The sequence below is a fragment of the Astatotilapia calliptera genome, chromosome 4, assembly GCF_900246225.1.
Source record: "Astatotilapia calliptera chromosome 4, fAstCal1.2, whole genome shotgun sequence".
NCBI classification, from domain to species: Eukaryota; Metazoa; Chordata; class Actinopteri; order Cichliformes; family Cichlidae; genus Astatotilapia; species Astatotilapia calliptera.
Genome location: NC_039305.1, coordinates 1,111,559 through 1,135,908, shown reverse-complemented (window position 1 = coordinate 1,135,908; position 24,350 = coordinate 1,111,559). Strand labels below are relative to the sequence as shown.

Here is a 24,350-nt window from a genome sequence, read left to right as displayed (position 1 = left end):
AGTACTCCAGCAACCACCGACTGGTAAAACATCCTCAGGAGCTTCCTGCAGATGTTAAAAGACCTCAGCCTCCTGAGGAAGTACAGTCGGCTTTGGGCTTTTTTATACAGGTGCTCTGTGTTGCATGACCAGTCCAGTTTATTGTCCACCCACAGCCCGAGGTACTTGTACTTGTTGACCACCTCCACCTCCTCCCCCTCTATCTGAACCGGCAGTGGACCTGCTCTAGACCTCCCGAAGTCCACAACCAGTTCCTTAGTCTTTGAGGTGTTGAGTTGCAGGTGGTTTGTGTGACTCCATGCGACAAAGTTCCTCACCAGACTTCTGTACTCCTCTTCCTGATCATCCCAGATACACCCCATGATGGCCGTGTCATCTGCAAACTTCTGAATATGGCATAATTCAGAGTTATAGCAGAAGTCAGAGGTGTACAGGGTGAAGAGAAGAGGGGACAGCACAGTTCCCTGTGGTGCTCCTGTGCTGCTGACCACAGTGTCAGACGTGATGTCCTTCAGCCTGACGTACTGTGGTCTGTCGGTGAGGTAGTCGGAGATCCAAGCCACCAGGCAGGGGTCCACCTCCATCCTGTTCAGTTTTTCCTGAAGCATACAGGGCCGGATGGTATTAAAGGCACTGGAAAAGTCAAGAAACAGGATCCTGACCGTGCCTTTTCCCCCATCCAGGTGTGAGTGGGCTCTGTGTAGGAGGTACAGGATGGCATCCTCCACTCCGACACCCGCATTGTATGCAAACTGTAGTGGGTCCTGGGCATGTTGTACCTGTGGTCGGAGGAGGTTGAGGAAGAGCCGCTCTAGAGTCTTCATAAGATGTGACGTCAGTGCCACCGGTCGGAAGTCATTCAGCTCATTGGGCCGGTTCTTTTATATACCACCCATTAAAAACATTCAAAATACAGTTTCAAACAGAAGTAACTGAATATATACTTATAGCAATCTACTGTTCATTTTTGATTATATTAACTACAAAAAAAGTTTAGCTAGCCAAACAACAACTTTAGCTGAGTATAAGCTAACATTATACCAGCTAATGTTAGGCTCCAGTATGCTAAATACTAAACTTCTAAGAAACAGTTTAATTATTCTCAAATTGTATTAGCAATTATTTGCGTCAGAGTCCAACAACATTAGATCCACTTCAAAGAATTTTTCACCAACACTCGTAACAGAGGCTAACAGCAGCCAACAGAGTGTAACAGCAGCTAACAGAGGCTAACAGCAGCCAAAAGAGGGTAACAGCAGCTAACAGCAGCCAAAAGAGTGTAACAGCAGCTAACAGAGGCTAACAGCAGCCAACAGAGTGTAACAGCAGCTAACAGAGGCTAACAGCAGCCAAAAGAGTGTAACAGCAGCTAACAGCAGCCAAAAGAGTGTAACAGCAGCTAACAGAGGCTAACAGCAGCCAACAGAGTGTAACAGCAGCTAACAGAGGCTAACAGCAGCCAACAGAGTGTAACAGCAGCTAACAGAGGCTAACAGCAGCCAACAGAGTGTAACAGCAGCTAACAGAGGCTAACAGCAGCCAAAAGAGTGTAACAGCAGCTAACAGAGGCTAACAGCAGCCAAAAGAGGGTAACAGCAGCTAACAGCAGCCAAAAGAGTGTAACAGCAGCTAACAGGCTAACAGCAGCCAAAAGAGTGTAACAGCAGCTAACAGAGGCTAACAGCAGCCAACAGAGTGTAGCAGCAGCTAACAGAGGCTAACAGCAGCCAACAGAGTGTAACAGCAGCTAACAGAGGCTAACAGCAGCCAAAAGAGTGTAACAGCAGCTACTAGTGGCGAAAACAGCAGCTTTTAAGAAGAAAGGTTAACTATATCCTCAAAAACTCACCGCAATAGTGAGCTTGTCTCATGTCCTTTCCTGAGTAAATGAAGGCAGATGCTGCACAACCAGCACCAACAGCAGAGTGACAGCATTCCACAAACAGGGAAAAACTCAGGGTTTGGTCCAAACAGTAGTAGAAACAAGCCAGCTGGCCTTGACCTTCATGGGGTACAAACCAGATTTATTGTTTCTGATCTATCTTGGCTGTCTAAAACATGTTTGTCCTATAGCCTCCACCCAGCTAGGATTATGCACCTAAACTGGTTGGAGTAAGAAAACGTTTCACAGCAATCTGCAGTCTACTGACATCAGGCTGTGAGATTCTACACACTGTAACTGCTGGTAACTTTTTCATGATTTTACTCTAACTGGAAACTAGGAGCAGACTCAGACATCAAGATACAAGAAAAAACATATTTATTTACAAAGTGAAGCAATGAGGAAGAAGTGAGAGAGCCTGGGAGAGTGACTCTGCCAAAGAGAAAGGAAGGACCATCAAACTCGCCCCAGAACCCGGCATGTTTTTAGGGTTGTTTTATTTTATATCAATGAACAAATAGTTCTTCTACATTCACATTTGTCCAGGTTTAATAAGGTGTTGTCTGTGCTTTCTATAGATGTGTTGCTTTTGACAGCAGGTTGTTTCTGTTTCCAGCTGTAAATCTGTCTTATAGATATGAAGATACAAACATAACTGTCAAAAAAGACAAAATCATTTTTCATAATGTGAAACTTTTGTTTTGAATTCGCAACTGTTAGGGTTTAAATGAAACTGTGAACAGATGTGTTACTGTGATGTCTTCATGGAGTCATGTAACTGTTATGGGTGAAAAGGCAGACCTGTGGAAATGCACTCTGCATGATGCACTCTTTTTCAGCCTTCTGATTGGTTGCTTTGTGCCACACTTCCTGCCCTAGAACAGCTGAAGTGCTGTATGTGAGGAAACGAGCAGCGGACGGTGAAATAGAGGTGAGATGGAAATTTAAGCAGCCAGATGAAGACATGGGCAGCACTGAGCCTTCAGAGAGCTCGGTGATGATCAGTGAAGATCCAGAGAATGAAGGTGAGGTTGTCCTGCAGGGATACTCAGGCTGCTGTTTGGCTCAGTTTAGTGTCAGATTAGCTCCAGTCTGCATTCATATCCGAGTGCAGTCAGTGAGAGTTTAGTTTGAAGAATTACTGCCGAGTAACCAGCTAATAAAATTATTGTAATCACCTTTTATTTCACAGTAAATAATGGACAATCCAAGCATGCTGCATGACAGATGTTCAGTCCTTTGAGTCAAATCCTTTAAACAACTTCAGTCGTGTCTGAAACTTCAGTTTGTTTTTTCATTTTAATCTGTAAATGCTAACTTGTTAGCATAGTTGGGTTTTCCATGAAGGAAAAAAGATTACAGGCCCTATTAGTGATGGTGTTTGTTATGTTAAGTTTCCAAAACCTTTATTAGAAAATAAATCAAATGTATGCAGAGGCAGCATTCACAGTGTTGACCCTTCTTCATGCTGAGTATCAGCGCCTGGGCCCAAATAGCCGGAAGACTCCTCAAAGCTTAATCTGACTGAGAATCTGTGATGAGTCCTTAAAAAGCCCACAAACTGTGCTCATGTTGGAGCTCTGAGGTACAAACAGCTCTCGACCAATCCGGATCTGACCCAGAAGCTGCATGGAGAAGGTTCAGCACTGAATCCAGACTGTTTGCACATATTTGATTGATCTGCCGAGAAAAGTCTTTGAAACTAAAATATTTCCGATTGTTTTCACTTCATCGTGAATGAATGAATTTAGATGCATTTTTATTTTTGTGTGTATATCGAATTATTAAGTTTCCATGTGTGCACTATTACATGCATATCGATGTCAGTGCAGCACATGGCCTATGAAGGTCATTCGAAATGTCTCTTTGAGAAAACTGCTCATGAATTTGTGGTCAGCGGATGCATTTTGGGGTAAAGTGATTCCACAGTTTGACACAAGAGTGGGACTTTTCTCACATGCAAACCTTTTTGTAACAGATGAGCAGGAGCTTCCAGAGCTGAGGATCGTCCTGTTCGGGAGGACGACGGTTGGGAAAAGTACGCTAGGAGGCATCATCCTGGGGGACAGTGCTGCATTCACGTTGAGCGATCCTCATGGAGAGCGCACAAAGACCTGCCACGTGGAAAGAAAGACAGACTCTGACAGTCACAGCGTGGTTGTTGTGGACACTCCGGGTCTGTTTAAAATGGGATCAAGTGAAGAGGACGTGGTGAAAGAGATCAAGTGGGCCACTGAAAACGTTGAACCTGGTCCTCATGTGTTCCTGTTGGTGGAAAGGCTCAAAATCATCACATCTGAAGAGTTAAAAGCACTGCAGGTTTTTGAACGCACTTTTGGCAAACGTGCAGTGGCCTACGTTACGGTGGTGTTCACCCACAAAAACGATCCGAGAGGGAACGAAGCTGACATAAAAGAGGGCATGAAAGACAATGAGCACCTCAGGGAACTGATTGAACGGTGCCAGTGGAGATATTTTATTTTTAACATTGCTGACAGGAGCCCTGTTCAAGTCACCGAGCTGCTGGAGAAGATAACTCAGGAGAGACAAGATTACTCGGACTTCTTCTACACGCCTCAGATGCTCCAGGCGGCTGAAAAAGCTGCGAACGAGGAGCGAAGCAAAGACGACCGCAGGAGGAAAGCATCAGAAAACAGACTGGCTATTCTTGAGAAGAGCGGATTGTTGGGAATATTTCTCGGGAGTGTTGTTGGGTATTTTAGCTGTGGTGGTGAGCTGACACCTACATCAGGAGCTCTACTGGGAGCTTTACTGGGTATGATACTGATAATGGGAATGACATTTTCAGGGATCTGTGTATTCGAGAAATACCATAAAAAGTGACTTTTCACTCATCTGCAGGGAATCCTGAGCTGGAAACTTTCTAAAGTTACTTATAGCATCAACACAGTGTGACACACTGACACAGCATCTGTGAGAGAGGGCTGATGCTGCTCTATCTAAAGTCCTGTAAAGACATGGGCGCAGGCCAAAGGGAATATAAAAACCATCCACTGACAAGACACTGCCCCCTGTTGGTAAAACAAGCCACAACATGCTGCATGGCCAAAAGCAGCATCTCACAGAAGAACGCAAACAAGTCGACACATGTTAGTCTGTTAAACTACAGAACCAGTCAGACCTCTGAACAGCGGATCAGGACAAAGCTGCTCAAAGAAACAACCTGCATAGTTATACAAGCGCAACATGCAGTGAAATGTGACCTGATGCGCTCCTGTGCAGAAACAGAGAACATTATAGTAAATACATGCAAAGAGGACATTATGTGCAGTAAGCGAGTGAATTATATACATCAAGTAAATTCAATAGAATAAAACAATCTGGAAATTTGCAGTTTGAAATTCGAGAATGTACATTGTGAGAGTGGGGTGTGAAAGTGAAGCCAGATCAGGATGTGATAACAATGAGTCCTGTCTCAGTCACTTATGGTTGATGGAGCTTGGGGGGGGGCAAAGATAGAAGCTCCTCTTGAGCCTCTCTGTTCTAGCCTGCATGGTGCCTGATTACAGAAGCTGGGACAGTTTATTGCTGGATGGGTCCTTCCATATCTGAGCAGCTCTGCTTCAGCATCTTCTGATTTAAATGTCGTGTAGAGGGAAAGCGTTCTGCCGTATGGAGCAGTCTACGAAGAGCTTTTTTATCCTTGACACAGCTGGTCTGTGTGAGGATGCTCTCCACAGCGCCTGTAAAGAAAGTCCTGAGGATCTCTGGAGAGACCCTGAGCTTCTTCAGTTGTCGTAGGTGGTACAGGCGCTGCCTGGCCTTTCTGGACTGCACCTGGATGTGGGCAGACCATGTCAGGTCTGAGCAGATGTGGACACCGAGATACTTGATGGATTAAAACAATGATCGGCACACAAACTGGTCACACGCTGCCTCCTTGTGGTAACAATTATCATTACATGTCATTACAAACGTGCCTCTGGCCAAGTCTGTCCATTCATCCATTCATTCTCTTCTGCTTATCCAACAATCCTCACCTTAATTATATCTTCCTCTTAAATGTTGTATCCTTGTCTTATTTATACCCCTGCTAGCTTGCATTGTTTTTCTACATATACATAATATTTTTAACTTCTGTTGTTTTGTGTCACTGGGACCTAAATACTTCATCTGTTCCTGTTCTTATACCTCACGTGTTGGAACAGCAAAGCCCAAAGATCCAAGTTACCCAAAGAAGACAGGAAGAACTGACAGCACGATGCATACAAACCAGGACTATGAAGCCAGGTGTAGGAAGCATTTTGTGATGTTACCTTATGTGTGAAACCTTTTGTGTTTTTACAGTATGGTGTGTTTATGTGACTGTATTTAAGGTAGACACACGTAGTTAATGTCAGGTGTTGTTGGTCGGACGGAGCAAACGGTTTGTGATTTATGTTACGTGATGTTGGATACTGTTGAACAACAAATACAGGAATGTATTAAAGATGTTATACAGACAGGATGAGTAGAGTTTCACTGATAACAGTGGCACCGCGTCACCCCAACCATCGAACACCTCCGTGGATTCAAGCGTCGGCTGAGCCTCTACACCAGGAATATGAACAGACAGAAACTGGGACAACAAAACTAATGAACTCACAACACAAAACACTATAAAAAGTAATAAAATCAAAGACGGGAAAAACAAACAGCACAATAACGACTAACAAATAGAACTAGAAAGACCAAAAACTCAAAGTGCAGGCTCCAAAACCCAGGAGGAGCTGCCTGGATGTGTGCAGAAAGATTCGACCTCAGAACCAAAAGCACAAATCAAAGTACAGGTACGTGCACTCAGAGTGAGCTCAGCGTGTGCAGGGTATCGCTTTCTGTTGTCTGGATTCACTTATCCTAACCGGAGATCAGGACAACCAGTTATCAGATGGTAAAGTTTCACACGAGAGACCAATGACGCTGATGACTGTGCCGTCAGCAGAGCAGCTGATTGTTCACAGAAAGAATAAACAAAACATTAGAAAAACATGATGTCGTCACACAGTTTGGTCATAAAGACTGGAGAAGAGCGGCTGTGTTAATAAAGTTTAGCCTGTTTGAAACCTGGGAGGAGAGCCGAGGAGGAGATTATGGCGAAATCGTGCTTCATAGCTACGGAGCACTCTGACATCACATGGCCTGCAGAAGCAAACACATGCAATGACGTGTGCATTTACAGTGACGCAGCAGCACTAACAGCGCCAAACAGACGGACGACCTGAACTCAAAGACAAAAGATGACAAACTGACCCAGGAACCATTATATGCATTTCACTCAGCACCAGTCCAGACCAGCTTCACCAGTAACAGCAACGTGTGCAAATAAAAGACAACAGCAGGTGAAAGTCTTTCACACACACAGGTTACAAAGAAGCCGTAGTTTCTTTCAAATATATGCAAACAATTGCAGAAATCATCATATGAACAACTATGTGATTAAATTCTCTGATGATAAAGCAGTTTTTTAACGTAAGATTCAGATGTTGCTACAAATCAGCAACATCTGAATCTGTTGTCTGGTGTCCCTCGCCTGAAGCTCTCTGTGAGAGCTGCTGTTACACTCGTTCCTGCACGCCTTCCTCGAAGTCTGCACAAACACCTTTTCTATTATTTTGAGTGCTCAGTATGCAATCAACTATTAAAGTGATCTAAAATCAGTGCAGTCCCCGTGCCATTTGCCAGAACAGCTTTTGTAAACCAAACTTTTCCAGCTCTCACACTCTGCTGAGGTGGTTTGGGCCTCTGACGGAGATGCCTCCTCGGCACCTCCGGAGTGTTCCAAGCATGTCCCAGTGGAAGGACTGGGCAGACCCAGGACACTCTGGACAGATTACATCTCCCAGCCAGCCTGCGAACGCTGTAGTGTTGCCCTGGATAAGCCTGAGGAGCTGGCTGGGGAGCGGGGAAAAATGGATGGGTGGAGTTTTCTAACCGTATATATATATATATATATCCTTTTATAGTTTAAGTAATGTAAAGCCAGTCTGGTGGCCTTATTGATGTAAAAATCAAAACTGAGATCACTGTCAAAATGATACCGAAGTTCCGACTCGCTCCCTGAGTTTCAGAGAAAAGGATGACAACTATGAACAAATCTGTTTCTGACATTTTGGAACAACAAAAATGTTCCCATGTTGTCTCTGCTCAGCTCTGAAAACAGACGCCAAGTAGTTCATCTCATCGATGCAGCTCAGCAGCATGACGTGCAGTACTCCCACGCAACATCGCGGTTCGCCTTTGGAGGTCACCACAGATTTATCAGTAAATTTATATTGTGTGAAATGTATTATTATGCTGCCTATGGCTATTTGAATGTTGTTAGAATTTAATCATTTTTGTGGTGCAATAAGCATCTTCTAGTCTAAAACATTAATAACAATATAAATACCATGTTATAGCTGAACAGCACAGCACTGATCCAGTCTATGCACCAAGGTATTCTCATTTATTCACACATTTAAGAGGCTTCACAGATGCCATATTACTCAGGTGATGACTCTTCACTGAATATCTAAGATTTGTCTCTAAAGTGTGTTTAAGAGTGTACGAAGGGTTTGTAACAGTGCAGAGAGGATTTTATGGCTTATAATGCATGAAAATACTAAAATAAACTATCATTTTGATCATCACGTCAACAGTTTCGAACGCAGCAGTGAGATCAACAAGAACTGAAACTGAAACTGTCGGTGAGTCACTGCTGATCCTCAGAGCTCTCTCTGTGCTGTGATTGGTTCTTATCGTAAAGTCTACAAGTTAAAAATATTCATTCAGTTGTTTATAAACATTTTTTCAAATATGTTGATGAGGGATGAAAGAAAAAAGGTCCATAATTATCAATTATCAGTGGGGTTCTTTTACTGAGTGGTAGCAGCAGCACATTCAAGAGAAACATGGAAAGTTCTAGACTGTAGAGAGCCCCTATCCCCCCCCACCCACACCTCCAAACCAGATCCTAGAACCAGGTTGAGGTGCTTCCATAACAGCACCCTGAGCTGTGAACGATACAGGTCAGCCCGTCCAATCTCCCAGAGGAGGACATCTGAGAGCGTTCTCCTGTGGAGAGCTCCTGGAGCTCAGAGACTATCAGGACACAAAGAGAAGAAGACGTCTGTCTTTCAGCAGGTTATCAAGAACCTACTTCTGTTTTATTACATGCACGAGGTTATACAAAGGCAACAAGTGAAACAAGTCCGACATGTACAGGAGAATGACCTTTGACCTCTGATCTCGGTCCATCTATGAGACGGACATGTTCCTCTGCTAACACAGGGAGACGTCTGCAGACACGTCCCACTGTCTGTCTGCATGTTCACATGTTTGCTGCTCAAAGGCACAAGGTCAGGACTTCCTGCACAACAAGTTCAGGCACAAAATCCAAAGCAGAGCTGGTACTTAATACAACACACAATAACAATAACAGTCAGACATCATTTAGACTGTTTACCAAACTCCTCAGCACGAGCCTGTGGGTTCACATCAGGACAGATGTGACTGTGTTATATGTGCTCATGCTCTGGACTACAGAACATGCTGTAACATATACTGATACAAGAGTACAAATACTGGATTACATGTGTATGTGAGTAGAAATGCTGTCTTACATGCATTAGAATACAGGTAATGGATTATGTTTATATATATGTTTACAACACCAAACTTTTTTACAGCATGTGAAAGTTGAAGCACCTTTCTCCAGCCACCTAATCGATCTCATCCAGAGATGAAAACTCTTCAGCGTGTTCTGGGTCTGCTCACCTCACCCAGGGGGCGTCCAGTCTTCCTGTATTCTGTATGTAGCTTTGAGTCTTAGATCCCAGGGAGGTTGAGGTGTGCGATCTCCCTGTGGTTGCAGCACCCCAGCCTGCCAGCCCAGAGACACCCCCTCAGATCTCCATGGGCGAAGGCGTATCAACCAAGAGTCCTATAACATCCAGAGCCATTAGGAGCTGAGTCTTGGTCACCTCAGTGGAGATGTTTGACTATCTCAGTGACCAGCGAGGGGCGAGTTATCCCCCTTATCCCCAGACTGGGGATAAGGGGGATACTACGGAGGTCCTCAAAGCATTCCTTCACCTGCCCGACTTTACCCTCAGTTGCGGTTAACACCATCCTATCCTGCTATACACTGTGCGAGCAGAGCACTGCTTTCCCCTTTTTAGTTGGCTGACGGTTTGCTATAAATGCTTCAAGACACGCAAAGAAAGTCGAAAGTCTTGTTCTGTGGCCCAACTGAAATCTTCCAGCATCCAGTTTTTGGTTCAGCCACTGACCGAGCCTTGTTCTGCTTGTTCTGCCAGTATGTGCAGCTGCCTCCAAGTCCCCAAGCCCAACAGGATCCTTCAGCTTGATGGCTCCCTTCACCTTCGGTGCACACCATCTGGTTTGGGGATTAACACTACAATAGGCACCAACCGTCCGTTCGGACTCCCAGCCTCCCTCAGTATGCCGTCAAAGTTCTGCCAGAGTTGGGATCAGGAAACAGTCCTGTAAAAGGGCTTTGATTCACGTCCACCTCTTTTTATCCTATTTTAACTGCTTCAGACTCCCAAAAGGAAAGACTGTGAAAGCCAAAATTTGAGAAATATTATTTGAAGCATCTTGTTGCTTATTTATTGACGTGTGTCTCAAGCAAACCCAGGCTGAACCCTGAACCCTCTCCCTGCATGTACACTGAAGCAACAGCAGTAACTAGAAAATATTTAGTTGTTTATGCTGCAAATCGCTGGTTCTGTCTTATGAACTGTTCCTGGAATAGAACATTTAACTGCGTTTGACTCGTTTTGAAAAGCTCAACCAGTCAGCAGCCGACTGAACAAATAACTTTTAGAATAAAGAACTTTACTCAAAAATAAAGTAAAATACATAAACATACATCTTTATGGTTTCTAGACTAGATTTGGTCAGATCAGCGTAAGCAACAAAATCACTGACGCTGTCTGAAATCTATCTGCATCATGCCTGAAGTTTAATTTTAGCAAGTACGCCTAAAAACGCTATTCCCACGAACAGCATCATACCAACTACAGCTCCAACCCCAGCTCCTGTTGTAGGCGTCAGCTCGCCACCACAAATAAAATACCCTGCTGCACAGCCGACAGCCATTCCAATCAAACCACACCGGTCATAAAAAGAGCGCCACTCTTCTTCTGGCTTTGGTTTTGTTTCCTTTCGTGTTTTCAGAGCTTCCTCAGCCTCCTGGAGCATCTTAGACGTGTAGAAAGGTTGACATTTTTCTCCCGTCATCTTGTTTATAATCCCCAGCAGCTCGTCGAGTTGAGACCCTTGTTGTTCGTCTCTAATGTTAAAAACAAAGCATCTTTGCTGGAACTGATCGGTTAATCTTCTGAGGGATTTCAGTGTTTCCTGCATGAAAGCGGCGTCGATTTCCTTCCTTTTAGTGGTGAACACCACTATAGTGTAGTCCACTGCCTGTTTACCAAACGTGTCCTGAAAAGTCTTCAGTGCGTCTAATTTCTCTTGTGAGATCTCTTTAAACCTCTCCACGAACAGGAACACATGAGGACCAGGTTCAGCATGTTTGATGGACCGCTTGATCTCTTCCACCACTTCCTCTCCATCATCAGCTTCTTTAAACAGACCTGGAGTGTCAACAACAACCACGTCTCGACCCGTGATGGTCTTTCTTTCCTTACGGCACTTCTTTGAGTCCTTATCAGAAGTGAATATTTCTCTGTTGCCCAGGATGATGCCTCCTAGAGTACTTTTACCCTGTCCACTCTGTCCATACAGGACGATCCTCAGCTCACCTGTTGGAAGAACGTCAGTGAGAATTATGATCACTCACTTCAAATACAGTTATTACTTCAAATTCATCGATCTATCAGTCTCAACCCTGATGTGGGTCACTTCTCATCTTTTGAACCCAAAATGTTTAATCGAAAAGCTGTTAAACCCTTTAAAGCAGATATGCTGCATTTGGTCAGACGTGGATATTGTTTGACATTAAAAATGTTGCTTTTAAGTAATTTTTCTAAAAACTAAACACGTAAAAAAAACTGTTAAAAGTCATTCAGCCTCCGGTTTTGGTTCTGCGCTTGAGCCCAATCCCTATTCTCGGGCCATTGAGCCATGCCAATAAATCCTCATCTGAACTTAATCCCTCCACTAGAGGGCAGTACAACCACCTGCTCTAATTAAATGGGTTGCAAACTGCCAGTAAAACAGAAGAAGATGAAAGAGAAATGAAATAATAGTCATGCTGTGAGAGAGCGCAGCACGTAATGGCAATAGATAAATATTTGAAAAGAAAAAGTCAGTCTGAGAAAACTCTGATCCAGATGATCCAGAGTTTTTTTGTAGTGAATCCCTAAAACAGAGCGAATCAACAGAGACTGTGCTTTGGAAAAAAGTATGTGATGATTACACTATGAAATAAGAAGTTATCAGTACGTTTTTCATTGAAATGGCTACAAAAACACCACTGTGTGCTGTAACAGGAAGTGACCCACTACCACAGAAAGAGCCAACACCATTTAGAAGAGAGAGGCCTGATGCAATAATCCATATTTCACTGTTTTATCACTTGGTGCAGGACGTTATATTTTTCTTTCTTTGTGATTTTTTTGGTATTTTTTAATGTTTTTGCAGTTTTTTGGTTTCGTTTTTTTTTAGGTGTGCGAGCTGACACAGTCCTGCAGAGCTGCGGTCCTGCTGCTTTTTGATGCATCTCTATAACACAGCTGAATCAAATGGTTGGATTACCTCTTGTTTGGCAAAGACCTGGCAACAAGCTATTCATTTGATTCAGGTGTGTCAGAATAAGAATGTGTCTAAAAGCTGCAGGACGGTACCTCTGCAGGACTCGAGTTGGACACCCCTGCCCTGAGGGGACGGGGTTTGGGGGTAACAGGAGGAGAGAAGCTGCAGAGAGGCGACTGCAACTCTGCTTCCTGGTCCCAACTCTGGAGATTCATGGTTTTGGGCAGCTTAATACATTTCAGCAGATTTCTAGAAATGAGAGCTGCTACAAATCACAGGGCTGAACACACAATACACGGTTCAGTTTACTTCTCTTAACTGGCTGGTTTATTTGTAACTGAGAATAGAAACTCCAGAGTCGATTCCACAGAATTCTACCTTCTTAACTTCTTGTCTACATCTGCTTGTAAAGGTTGGTGCAGCTCTGTTTAAAGGTCTCACTTGGAGAGATGAACTCTTTTTATCACTCTTATCAGTCACAAATTTTGTTGCTATATATAGTTTGACATTTTGAATTTAGGGCACTGAAGCATCGTTTTGACATCACAGAAATATAAATTAACTGACAGATTTTGTACCTCAGCAAGATACTGAGAAGCTGTAGAAATAATTCTGCAGTGCTGTTTGTATTGGTCCCAAACACTATCAGAGTTATGGTTAGTTAAGCATGCTGACAGAGTTTGAAGAGAGCCGGTCGAGTCCTCATATGGATCGATGTGGACTTGTGTTAAATGTAATGTTATCATCAGAATACATGTTGAATTTAAAGGAATTGTTCATGAATCATTAAATGGCTTCTGTCCAAATATATATGAGATCATTAATGGTAACACACAGATCTGAAACTAAACAGGCTGATGAGGCATTCAGTCACCGTGCTGTCCATGCAGCCATATCGGCCTCAAGGCTGAACAAAACAAATTCACCCTGATAACGACGGTGTTTAGTCTGTTCCTCCCCGACGCAAGGCCACCTGGGTCGGCTGGAGGACTGTTTACTTAGCCTGGCAGGGCGAAGGACACGGTCTCAGCTAAACTCAGGACACACACACTGATACACACTCATCCTCCCGTTCCAAACGCCTTCGATGCTTGTCTCCTCCCGGGCAGATGGCGGTCGACTGGACCAGCGCAGACATGCTGCAGGACCGGACGCGCCGTCTACACCGGCTCTCACCTTTACCCGCCCCTGTTGCTGTCTTGTGTCTCTGGGGTGCATCGACAGTCATGTGCTTTTTGAGCTGGGGTGTTTTTTCTGTTCTCCCACTAGGAGCTCAGTCTGAGTGGAGTGTTTTTCTCCTCCTCTCACCTCATGTTATGTATTTTCGTTGTTTTTTCCTGTCAGCCTACCTCTCTGACGTCTCCCAGTCTGATGTTTGTGTAAAGTTTGTTCAGAGGGTTCCTTTGTAAGTGTGCATGCACCATTAGCGTGCTGCCTGCTGTAACCCATAATTTCCTTCAGGATTAATAAAGTGATTCTGATACTAAATAAACTTCCCTCGTCTACAGCAGCTCACTCAGTCACTGCATTCGTCTCCAGTGAAAACGTCTCTAAATGCTGCTCGGTACTAATCAGGCTTCAAACCGAACATAAAGGAACAATCTAACATCTCTGAACCAAACATCTGTCCAGATGAGCTGCTGCTGGTTTGTTTCAGGAATTAATTACTATCCCAAATATCAAACTAAACTCCACCCAGTGATCCTCCACCCTGAGTAGGATAACTTCACTTACCCATGTTTTCTGGATTTTCATCATAAATAGGAATCCTGGAGCACGTCGATAGCTTAGTATAGCTCATGTTGGCGTTTCTGTCTCACCTCTACATCACAATCAGTTATTTGTTTCCTCCTCACAACACTTCACCAGTCTGAGGGGTGAAAAAAAGTGCGTCAAGTAAAGTGTATTTCCACACGTCTGGTTCCTCACCCCTAACCTCACAGTTACATCCCTGCATGAAGACATCGTAGTAACACACCATGTGTTAATAGTTTCATCAGCTAAAGTGTCCTGTGAGTGCAGAAAGTCGGCTAAACACAGTTTTTACATTCTGGAACATGTTTTGCTCTCTTTCTAAGCCACAGTGTCCAACTCCAGGCCTCGAGGGCCGGCGTCCTGCAGGCTTTAGATGTGTCCTGCTCCAACGCAGCTGATTCACATGGCTAAATGACCTCCTCAGCATATCTTGAAGTTCTCCAGAAGCCTGGTAATGAACTGATCATGTGATTCAGGTGTGTTGGCCTGGGGTGAGATCTAAACCCTGCAGGACACCGGCCCTCGAGGCCTGGAGTTTGACACCCGTGTTCTAAGCTCTTCGGGCTGTATCATCACAGAATTTGATCACATAAATTCTCTGACCTGAACAACTGCAGTAAAGATGACACCACGTGTAACACGTGCTTTCTACCATGGCGTCCCCTCTCCACTTTGCATTTTGTTGTTGTTTCTGTGTGGCCTGCAAAATGTGAAGTCTCTGCTGGTGTACGATTGGCAAACAGTTCTGGAGCTTCATCTGTCTGCTGTCAAACTAGTACAGTTCCACCATGAGGGGCCAGATTGTTCCATCCCATTCTTGGATTGTCACAGCCCTGGGTCGGTGACTCAATGTTTTCTGTATTATTATTTTAATTTGTTATCTCTAGTGTGTAAAATAAGTTTAGTTCAGTGCCTCTGAGTTTTGTCTATGGATTTCCTGTTTTACTTTGAAGGTCTGTGCCTTGTGTTTCCTGACCTGCTCCTCGTTCCCCTGTGTTCCTGTCTGTATTTATACTGTGTGTCCTTCAGTGGTCGTTGTCATGTCGTACCACCATTTCTGCCGGTGTGCTCCGTTCCTTTGTTATTTCAGTTTTGTATTTTGGCCAGCAATAAAGCTGAGGGTTTTTTAGGTTCACTTTTGCCTCCAAGAGTCCTGCACTTGGGTCCTTTTCCTGCCTGCCTGCACACAGACTATGACAGGGATACTGGTTTTCATCTACCAACCTCCAGGATCACCTCCCTGGATGAAGTGTGACAGACAGCAGCTCTGACTGTGAAGTCATAGCTATCCTGGCCCAAAAGAAATCCTTGCTAGTTGGATCCGGTGAACTCCTGGCTGGATACCTGTCTTTGACTGGTATCCAGCGATTCTACCTCCACGCTCCTACCCACTACACCTGCGCTGGTGAGCAGCACATCTCCAGAACTTGTGGCATCGGGTGTGCATTCCCCTCACCTCTGCTGTTTTGGATGTATTTGCCCTCTGGATGGGTCTGGTGAATGCCAGATCAATCATATCAATCATTACTGAATCCTGGATGTCTCCTGGTGAGTCCAGAACCTTCTGAGAGCTGTGACCATGTGACTCTTTGTTTTTAAAATCCCCATGGGATTAGCGACTGTGTTCAAGTGACTTCTTGAGTGATCTCTAGGGGGAAATTGTGCTAAGATGTGACAAAGTTTTAATTGTCGGGAACTTTAATATCCACATTTGTTGTCCTAAGAAGCCTCTGGTGAAGGACTCTTTAGATTTAGTGGACTCTTTTAATCTATTTCAATCAGTACATAGTTCTTCTGAGGAACATGTGCACACTTTGGATCTTGTTGTATCCGTCATCAACTTGGAAATTGGTGATGCAGTGTTTTCTGACCTGTTTTAACTGACTTTGTTACTAAACTGTGCGTTCCTGCAAGGCGCTGCCGTGCGATGGATGGATGGGTGGGTTGTCCATTTCTTGATGAAAACATGTAAACTGTTCTGTTTTGTCAAACTTCTCTATGATGCCTTCTTTATCTAAACTACCCAACTAAAGTCCTTCCTGGATGAACATGCAATTCTGGAAATGTTCCAGTCTGGGTTTAATGTTCGATTGTGGAGCAGCAGCGGCTCTACTCTGAGCCCCTCCCGGATGGCCGAACTTCTCACCCTATCTCTAAGGGAGAGGCCAGCCACCCTTCGGAGGAAGCTCATTTCTGCCGCTTGTATCCGCGATCTCGTTCTTTCGGTCACTACCCACAGCTCGTGGCCATAGGTGAGGGTAGGTCGACCAGTAAATTGAGAGCTTCGCTTTTATACTCAGCTCTCTCTTCACTACAACAGACCGGTAATCACTGCAGCCGCTGCACCAATCCGTCTGTCGATCTCCTGCTGCCTTCTCCCATCATTCGTGAACAAGACCCCGAGATACTTGAACTCTGTCACTTGGGGCAGGAACTCATCCCTGACCTGGAGTGGGCACTCCACCCTTTTCCGGCTGAAAACCATGGCCTCAGATTTGGAGGTGCTGATCTTTATTCCCACTGCTTCATACTCTGCTGCGAACCGTTCCAAGGCGCGCTGGAGGCCTTCACCTGATGAAGCCAACAGGACCACATCATCCGCAGAAAGCAGAGATGAGATCCTGAGACCACCCAGGTGAAAGCCCTCCGCCACTTGGCTACGCCTACAAATTCTGTCCATAAAAATTACAAACAGAATCGGTGACAAAGGGCAGCATGGGGGATCCCATCACCCACTAGGAAGGAGGAGTGTGAGTTCCCTGTAGTTGGAACACACCCTGTCTGGTCCAGGAGTTCTGCCCCTGATCTCTACGCAACATTGTCGATTCAGTTCAGTTAAATTCAAATCAAGTTTAATGAACTGAAGTGAATTTAATCAAATTACAATTGAAAGAACCGTGTAGCTGCTGTTTCTGTTTCCACTGCTAGTTTTGCAACCATGAGGTTTTAGTGTGACAATCCAATGTTCACACAGTAGCTTCTCTAATATGGTAAAATGATAAAACAATAACCTCAAAATACTCAAGCATAGAATCAATTCATCCATGAACCAAGAAATATCTGATTAGAAACCAAGTTTCTAAGACATTTAGGGTCACGTGCAATGACCTCAGTTCTGTCTGAATTCAGAACTAGGAAATTACAGGTCATCCAGGTCTTTATATCTTTAAGACTTTCACACACCTTAAGTAATTGATATGTGCTATCTTCATGGACAGATAGAGCTGGGTGTCATCTGCATAGCAGTGAAAATGTATGCTATGTCTTCTAATGATACTGCCTAAGGCAGGGGTGGTAACCCCAAGGCCTCTAGGGCAGGTTTTAGATCTCACCCTGGGTCAACACACATGAATCAAATGATTAGTTCATTACCAGGCCTCTGCAGAACTGAGGAGGTAATTTGGATTTGGATTCGCAACTTTTCTTTTCTTTTCTAGGCTGAATGAACAAAATCTAAATTAGTGAGATGCCATTTCTGTCCACCTTACAAGTTATCTGTTTTAAAACATGTGTTTGAAAAAGGCCTGTGTGGGAGAGGTTTACACAAATGTCCCTTTATGAAAACTAACCACAGATTTCAGCTTAATCAAATATGCAGAAGTACCAAAAGAGAACTAAACAAACTCTGCTGGGTTGTGGTGACAACTGATGTAAATTCAAACAATGTTCCATTTTCACACAAAGTTCTTTCTGTTGACTTTAATTTATCAATAAAATCTGTTTTCTGTTGCTTTTATAGAGCAGCAGGTAATAGGAAGAGTTTGATGCTCTATAAAAAAGCTCTCCATAAAACTAGATAAAACTAATCCCAGGTTTCTCTTCAGCTCTGTAGCCAGGCCGACAAAGAGCCAGAGCTCTGTGGCGTTAAGCATGACTTCATGAACTTCTTCACAAATAAAATCTGAACCACTCGAGGACATTCCCCAAAGCCTCCACTGGCTTTCCTTCTTCCTATACTGGTTTTAAGGTGGTTTTAAGGCAGCGACCATTCCTGTGCTCACACTGGTACAGTAGAACCAGGAGTCCATCACAAATGGTTCAAATGACAGTAAATGTTTTGGCCAGCAGGGGGCGATGTGTGCACATCTCCAGAACAAACACCTTTTTTATTTGGAAGCAGTTGAAAGCTTCAAGGCTTCATCTGGACATCGCTGTTCCCCATCTCAGCGCTTTCTTTCTTTGGGATCCAACACGTGTTGATCACAATGATTGATAATCTGGTATAACAAGTAGTCTTGTTCAGAACGCTGCATTGTCTGTGTCGCTAAAAGTGGCCAGCAGGTGCCGCTGTGGAGCTCGCTGTGTCAGAGTGGAAACCACATCTGTATGATACAGAGGCCAACTCAAAGTCAGCTTTTATCAGGCTTTTTTAGCATAAATATATTTGCACTCATTCTTTTCTGATGTTATACTTATATATATATAAAAGTGTGTTTTTGAATCGCCTTCATCAGCCGTGAGAAGACAGAGGTGTGTGGTCTAAACCACAACTTCTCTACAGCTGAGTGCTGTCTGAGGGAGGAACAGAAGCTGTGGGTCTCCACAGAGGAGCTGTGAGAGATGAAGCAACGGTGATGAAAAGGTGTGAGAACATTAAGCTCTTACTGAGAAGCCTGCTTTTCACCTCTGTCTGCACCTCATGTTGGCGTGAGTAGAAACACAGCTTATTGATTTAATATCGTATTTATCTCATTACACTGAAAACTCCAAAGCTAAGTTGTTTCTGAAATTTCTTTCTCATCGATTTCTTTGGTCGTGAGTGATGACTTAATGTCTGTAAGTCTGGGTGTGATGTTTTTCATGTGGTGAAATGATCTGTGTAAAAGAGAACCTGACCATGGCGCCTTTATTTATGATAATAACTCACAGGTTTGTGTCTCTTGCAGCTGTTTCATCTGGCATGTTTGTTGTGACCCAGAGTCCAGATGTTTCTGTCATGGAGGGAGAGACAGTAAACATCACCTGCTGCTGGGCAGGAACGTTTGAAAGATTCAGAGTGAACTGGCTGAAAAATCAAACAGTCATTAAGAGAGAGGCCAAATTAAATCAATCTCATGGGTCTCTGAAAAAGGAGGCAAAGACCTGCTCACCTTTGAACATTTCAAACATCAGAACAGAGGATTCAGGAACGTACATCTGTAAAGTGATTGTGGAGATTCCATCTTTAACTGAGGCTAAAGGAAATGGGACCATCATCACAGTCGGAGAGAAGACGATGAACAACAACAACCACACAGACTCCAGTAAGTGAACAGGTGACCAGCGCGCCTCCAAAATATGTGAATGTCGTCTTTTACAGGTTAAACGCTGTCACACATTTGTTGTAGTGAAACTACGGTGATGATAAAGAACGAAGGAAGAGCTGACACACTGTAACGTGGGTTAGACTCAGTGGTTGAGAGGAGGCGACGCACTCACGACCACACTGGTACTGGAAACTCCACAGTGCTCATCCTTTAATGAACACACTCTTCACCAACGTTACAAAGCTCGGCTGCTGTCTTATCATACATGAGTCGAGCCATAACATTACTCTGAGTTAGGGAGGTAAAGACATGAGGTCCGTCTCAGTGTGAGCATGGACACTGCCTTCTGTGGAGCGTCTCCCACACTCCACAGAGGGCAGTGGTGCACACTTGTGACATCACATTAACTTCAGTTGCGACTGTGCCTTGGGGGTGGGCAGACATCTGTCATCTCTGGCGCCGGTGCCCACATCTCAATTTTAAATACATGTCGACATCGAGGGTTGTGAACGGGCCGTGCTGACTCCAGCTGTTATCTGGCAGAGGTTTGCTGGCTACATGGCTCGGTAGGGCACCTTCTGGGGCGTGGAGGGACCTCGGACCTCAGGTCTCTGGGCCCGAGGGCTCAGGTCACTCTAGCATAACTGGCTGCCAGCAGAGACCGCAGGCTCATCGATGCAGCTTCTGCATCATGGTTGCTCGGTGACTCCCATCCAGAGCTCTCCTCAGCTCCTTTCTAGGTGGTTCTTCTTGGGCTGTCGTTCTCTGGGGGCCAGGTCTCCTCCGTGCCTGCTTCATGACCTGGGGGGCGGGGACTATTAGACACCTACATGGAGGAATCTTACGAACATAAGCGCGCTCACACACACAGGTCACAGACACTCTGTCTTGGTTGGCTGAGCCTCTAAACCAGGGGTGTCAAACTCAAATACACAGTAGGCCAAAATTCAAAACTGGAACAAAGTCGCTGGCTAACATTTATATGAAAAAAAATCTTCCTCCAGATATAAGAATGAATCTTTTCTTATGGACTCAAACAGGTTTTGCTGAAAAACTGAATGTGGAACAAGCAAAGCTTAATACTAAACAATATATACATTAGCTGTATAATACCAGTAGGCCAGCTCTGATAGTAATTTGGTATGGCTTCGCGGGCCAAATGTAATTAGGCTGCGGGCCAAATTTGGCCTGCGGGCCAGAGATTGACACCTGTGCTCTATCAGTCCTGCGTGCTGCTCAGTAACATTCAGTATTTATTATTTACTGTTACGTCAGTTGGTCTGTGTTGGTCGTCGCTGTGCTGTTTTCTTTTTTGCTTGTTGTCTTTCTGTGCAGGTGATCAAACAAACTGCTGGTAACGCCCAACCTCTCTTTCGTTCCTGTGCCCGGTGCTGTCCATTCTCATTGTAATAACTCAACTAGAAAAAACCAAAATAAAAATAAATCACAATAATAACAATAAAGATCGAATAAAAAATGACAGTCAAGAAGTCCAGTATAGCAAATGATCCACTTAGGAACTGGAATCTTTTAGGCGTTTTCTTGGCCTTCAGACAATAATTCTGGTTGCTGCAGGGCAACGACTGAAGAGCTGAACTTTGTTTTGTGTGAATTTCAGCTCCTTCATCATCGCCTGTCATCTTCGTCCTGAGGAGTCTGCCCTTCATTCTCCTTGTTCTGATCTTCTGCTGCTTTAGAAACAAGTGGACCACGTCACAGCGTCACAGGTCACTACAACACATCTGAACCAGACTCTGTTACACTTCATGTGTTTTGTGCTTCTTGTAGTTTGTCGGTGTGAGTTGGTGTTTGTTGGCGCGTCGCTTTGGTCCAGACTGAAGTACCAACGATGGGATTTTATATTCATGCTCCTCAGAGGATAACCCCGTCCCTGAGGTTTGGGGGTTTAGTGACGACTACAACTTTTACTACTGATAGCTACGGATTATGTTCCCAATGAGATCATCTGAAACGTTTCTTCATAGAGAAATGTTTGACTAAATGTCTTGAAGGTACCATCAAACTTTATCATGTTTAAAGCTAATTACTAAAGACAAGACAGATGTTACCAAGGTAACAGGCTAGCTTAAGGTGGCTAACAGTCAAATGTTGCTGTGTGGCTGGCATCATTATGATCCAACATGCAGGACTCGGAAGCAGCACTGAACTCAACAGCGACACTGCTGGACTCACAGGGATCAGTAATACAAAGCAATGGGCAGATATTAGGAACTTATTAATGAGGAAACTACACAGGACGCACAACAAGGCCGTCTGAGACGGTGTACACACATGCAGGTGTTTATTGTTCTGTGTCTACGTGTTTGTAGCTCATGGTGTGGTTCATGTTTCAGCTGCTGGAAGTGAAAGTCTGCCCAGAGAGGAGACCAAGAAGAAGAAGAAGGAAGAAGTGAGAGAAGAAAAGTGGAAACACTGTAGAAACTTTGCAAACTTTTCAGTGTTTTTGGTTTTGTGTTAAATTTATATTTGATTATTCCATAAACATAACGAACAGCTGTCCCACAAAATGTCAAACTGAAGCTGAAATAGTTCCCAACAACAGCTTATTCACTCACGTAAACACACCCAGAGTGTAATTCAATAATAAATATGAGCTTGTTTGAATGATTGCTCATTAAATCATCTGAACAGAAAGTGTCTGATTTCCAGCTCTAAGCTCATCCTCACTCTGACCCGCCCCCCCACACACAAACCTTCCACCCAGCAAGTACAACAAAGTGTAAGAGCTGATGAAGCGCTGCCTGGTCAGTGTTGAGCTGTTCGTGTGGGTTGACTGTGAGGTTTGTGGTGTTTCTGTTTCTACTACTGAGCAGTTAGCCGGCAGCAGAAGTTTCTTCCTGTGGTTTGTTGAACCATCTCTTTGTTTTTTCTCGATATTTTAGTTTGTGTCCTTTTGTTTAGCTCGTATGTTTGTGTAGCTTTCTCTGCAAGTTCGTCCTTTTTAATAAATATTAATGTCACAAACGACTCAGTTTGGCCTTTTATTTTGCAGTCTTACTATTGTTACCTGCCTCAGGCCCTCGAGGACATAACAGTATTAAAAAAGAAAGAAAAGTAAGAAATCATCTATTAACTGCAGATCACCTCTTCATGGCGGGGTGAAGGAAAACTGAAGGGTGGTTTTAGGTTTTCTTTCATTAAACAAATCCACATAATCCTACCCACAAGCGGTCGTGGCCCCGTCCCTCCCTGAGCCTTATTACGTTGGAGGTTTCTTCCTGTTAAAACAGAGTTCTTCCTTCCCACTGTCACCAAAGCGCTTGCTCACACAGGGTCATCTGATTGTTGTGGTTTCCTCTGTATTACTGTCGGGTCTTTACCTCACAGTATAAAGTGCCCTGGGGAGACTGTTGTGCTTTTGCACTATATAAATAAAAGTGAACTGAATTAGCAGGAACTTGTTTACAAAATATAATTTATGAATACAATATAACTGAAACTACAGATAATTATCACCGTCAGTTTGGATCAACTTCACGTTGGCATTGTTAGATAATGGTGATCTTTAGGTGTTTTGGGCGGCTGTGGCTCAGGAGGTGGGTTGTTGAAGAGTCGGTGGGTTGATCCCCGAGTATTCCAGTCGTGTTGTTGAAATATCCCTGGACCAGAGTTCAATGCATCCCTCACACTGTGAGTGTACGAGCTGCTGTATCACGTCCAATCAGCAGGTTTCTTCTGTGTGAAGTGTTTCTGTGACGACCCCAGCTGACTGTGCTGATCCTTCCCTCTGTTGCCGCCCTCCCTGTGAAACATGTGCTCTTTGCTGTGTGTCATGTTAGCGCGACCTTTGCAGCTCTGCTCTGCAGGTAAAACTGTGTATCTGTTTGCTCTGCAGACACAGGATGTGAGGTTTTAGCATGGCATCTAACTCTAAACAGTAAAACAGCATGGAGTACAGCAGCCACATGTTGCTGATGACCTGTTTGTGTTTTGCATGTTGTGATTTGTTAGATCGCCATGGTAACTCATGCTTTGCCCATCAGCTGGTGCAGAGCAGGTTCTGTTCATGTTTAAAGTTTTCACTGATTCTTTTAACACTCGGAGCAGACTGAGAACACTCGGAGATGAAGAGCGACGTGAGAAAGAGGACATGAGAGGAAGAACAGAGGTTATGTTTGGACTGCAAGAAGCTTCATTAAATTTAAAGCTGACATTAAAGCTGACATGTCTGTCTTTTAGAGTTTTGTGAACACACTGGATCTACACGTGCTGCATCCTGTTGTTGTTTCACATTGTGAAACATGCTGCTAAACATTTTCATGTACACTATCTCTGAGTTATTAAAGGGCTCCATGAAACTACATGTAGTTTAATGCTAAAGTGGTCAGTTTGCCGCACTGTGGTGATGTTTACAGTGATGTTATTCATGGTCAGTGTAACCACTCAGCAAATTCAAATTCAAATTCAAATTCAAATTTTATTTGTCACGTACACAGTCATACACAGTACGATATGTAATGAAATGCTTGGACAACTGCTCGTGACCTAAAGAAAACAAAAAAGGAAAAGGCTATGAATAAGATAGGAAATAAATATGAAAAATTAAAAAGGGTAAATTTAACTAGGAAGGAATAAAATATAAATTAAGGTTAAAAATGAAATAACTGTACAACACAAATTAGAATGAAGGGTAAATTTAACTGGGAAGAATAAGATAAAGATAAATATATAAATTAAAGTTGAAAATAAAATAACTGTACAACAAAATACACAATATAGAACTATAT

At 43.8% G+C, this 24,350-nt stretch overlaps 3 protein-coding genes across 3 annotated transcripts; 2 read left to right on the top strand and 1 right to left on the bottom strand.

The window, feature by feature from the left end:
- Window positions 1-2,818: 2,818 nt before the first annotated feature.
- LOC113019966 (GTPase IMAP family member 4-like) lies at window positions 2,819-6,347 on the top strand. The gene is made up of 2 exons (XM_026163632.1): window positions 2,819-2,907; window positions 3,861-6,347. The coding sequence occupies exons 1-2, from the start codon at window positions 2,847-2,849 to the stop codon at window positions 4,724-4,726; spliced, it is 927 nt and encodes a 308-aa protein (XP_026019417.1). The 5' UTR covers window positions 2,819-2,846; the 3' UTR covers window positions 4,727-6,347.
- A 4,432-nt stretch (window positions 6,348-10,779) lies between these two features.
- Window positions 10,780-14,637, bottom strand: LOC113019965 (GTPase IMAP family member 4-like). Its single transcript, XM_026163631.1, has 3 exons — window positions 14,580-14,637; window positions 14,336-14,471; window positions 10,780-11,649 (listed from the first exon to the last, which is right to left on the bottom strand). The coding sequence occupies exons 2-3, from the start codon at window positions 14,400-14,402 to the stop codon at window positions 10,835-10,837; spliced, it is 882 nt and encodes a 293-aa protein (XP_026019416.1). The 5' UTR covers window positions 14,403-14,471; window positions 14,580-14,637; the 3' UTR covers window positions 10,780-10,834.
- Window positions 14,638-15,411: 774 nt separating this feature from the next.
- LOC113019964 (transmembrane and immunoglobulin domain-containing protein 2) lies at window positions 15,412-22,552 on the top strand. Its single transcript, XM_026163630.1, has 5 exons — window positions 15,412-15,904; window positions 18,811-19,003; window positions 19,243-19,599; window positions 21,221-21,329; window positions 21,957-22,552. The coding sequence occupies exons 2-5, from the start codon at window positions 18,931-18,933 to the stop codon at window positions 21,967-21,969; spliced, it is 552 nt and encodes a 183-aa protein (XP_026019415.1). The 5' UTR covers window positions 15,412-15,904; window positions 18,811-18,930; the 3' UTR covers window positions 21,970-22,552.
- Window positions 22,553-24,350: the final 1,798 nt, after the last annotated feature.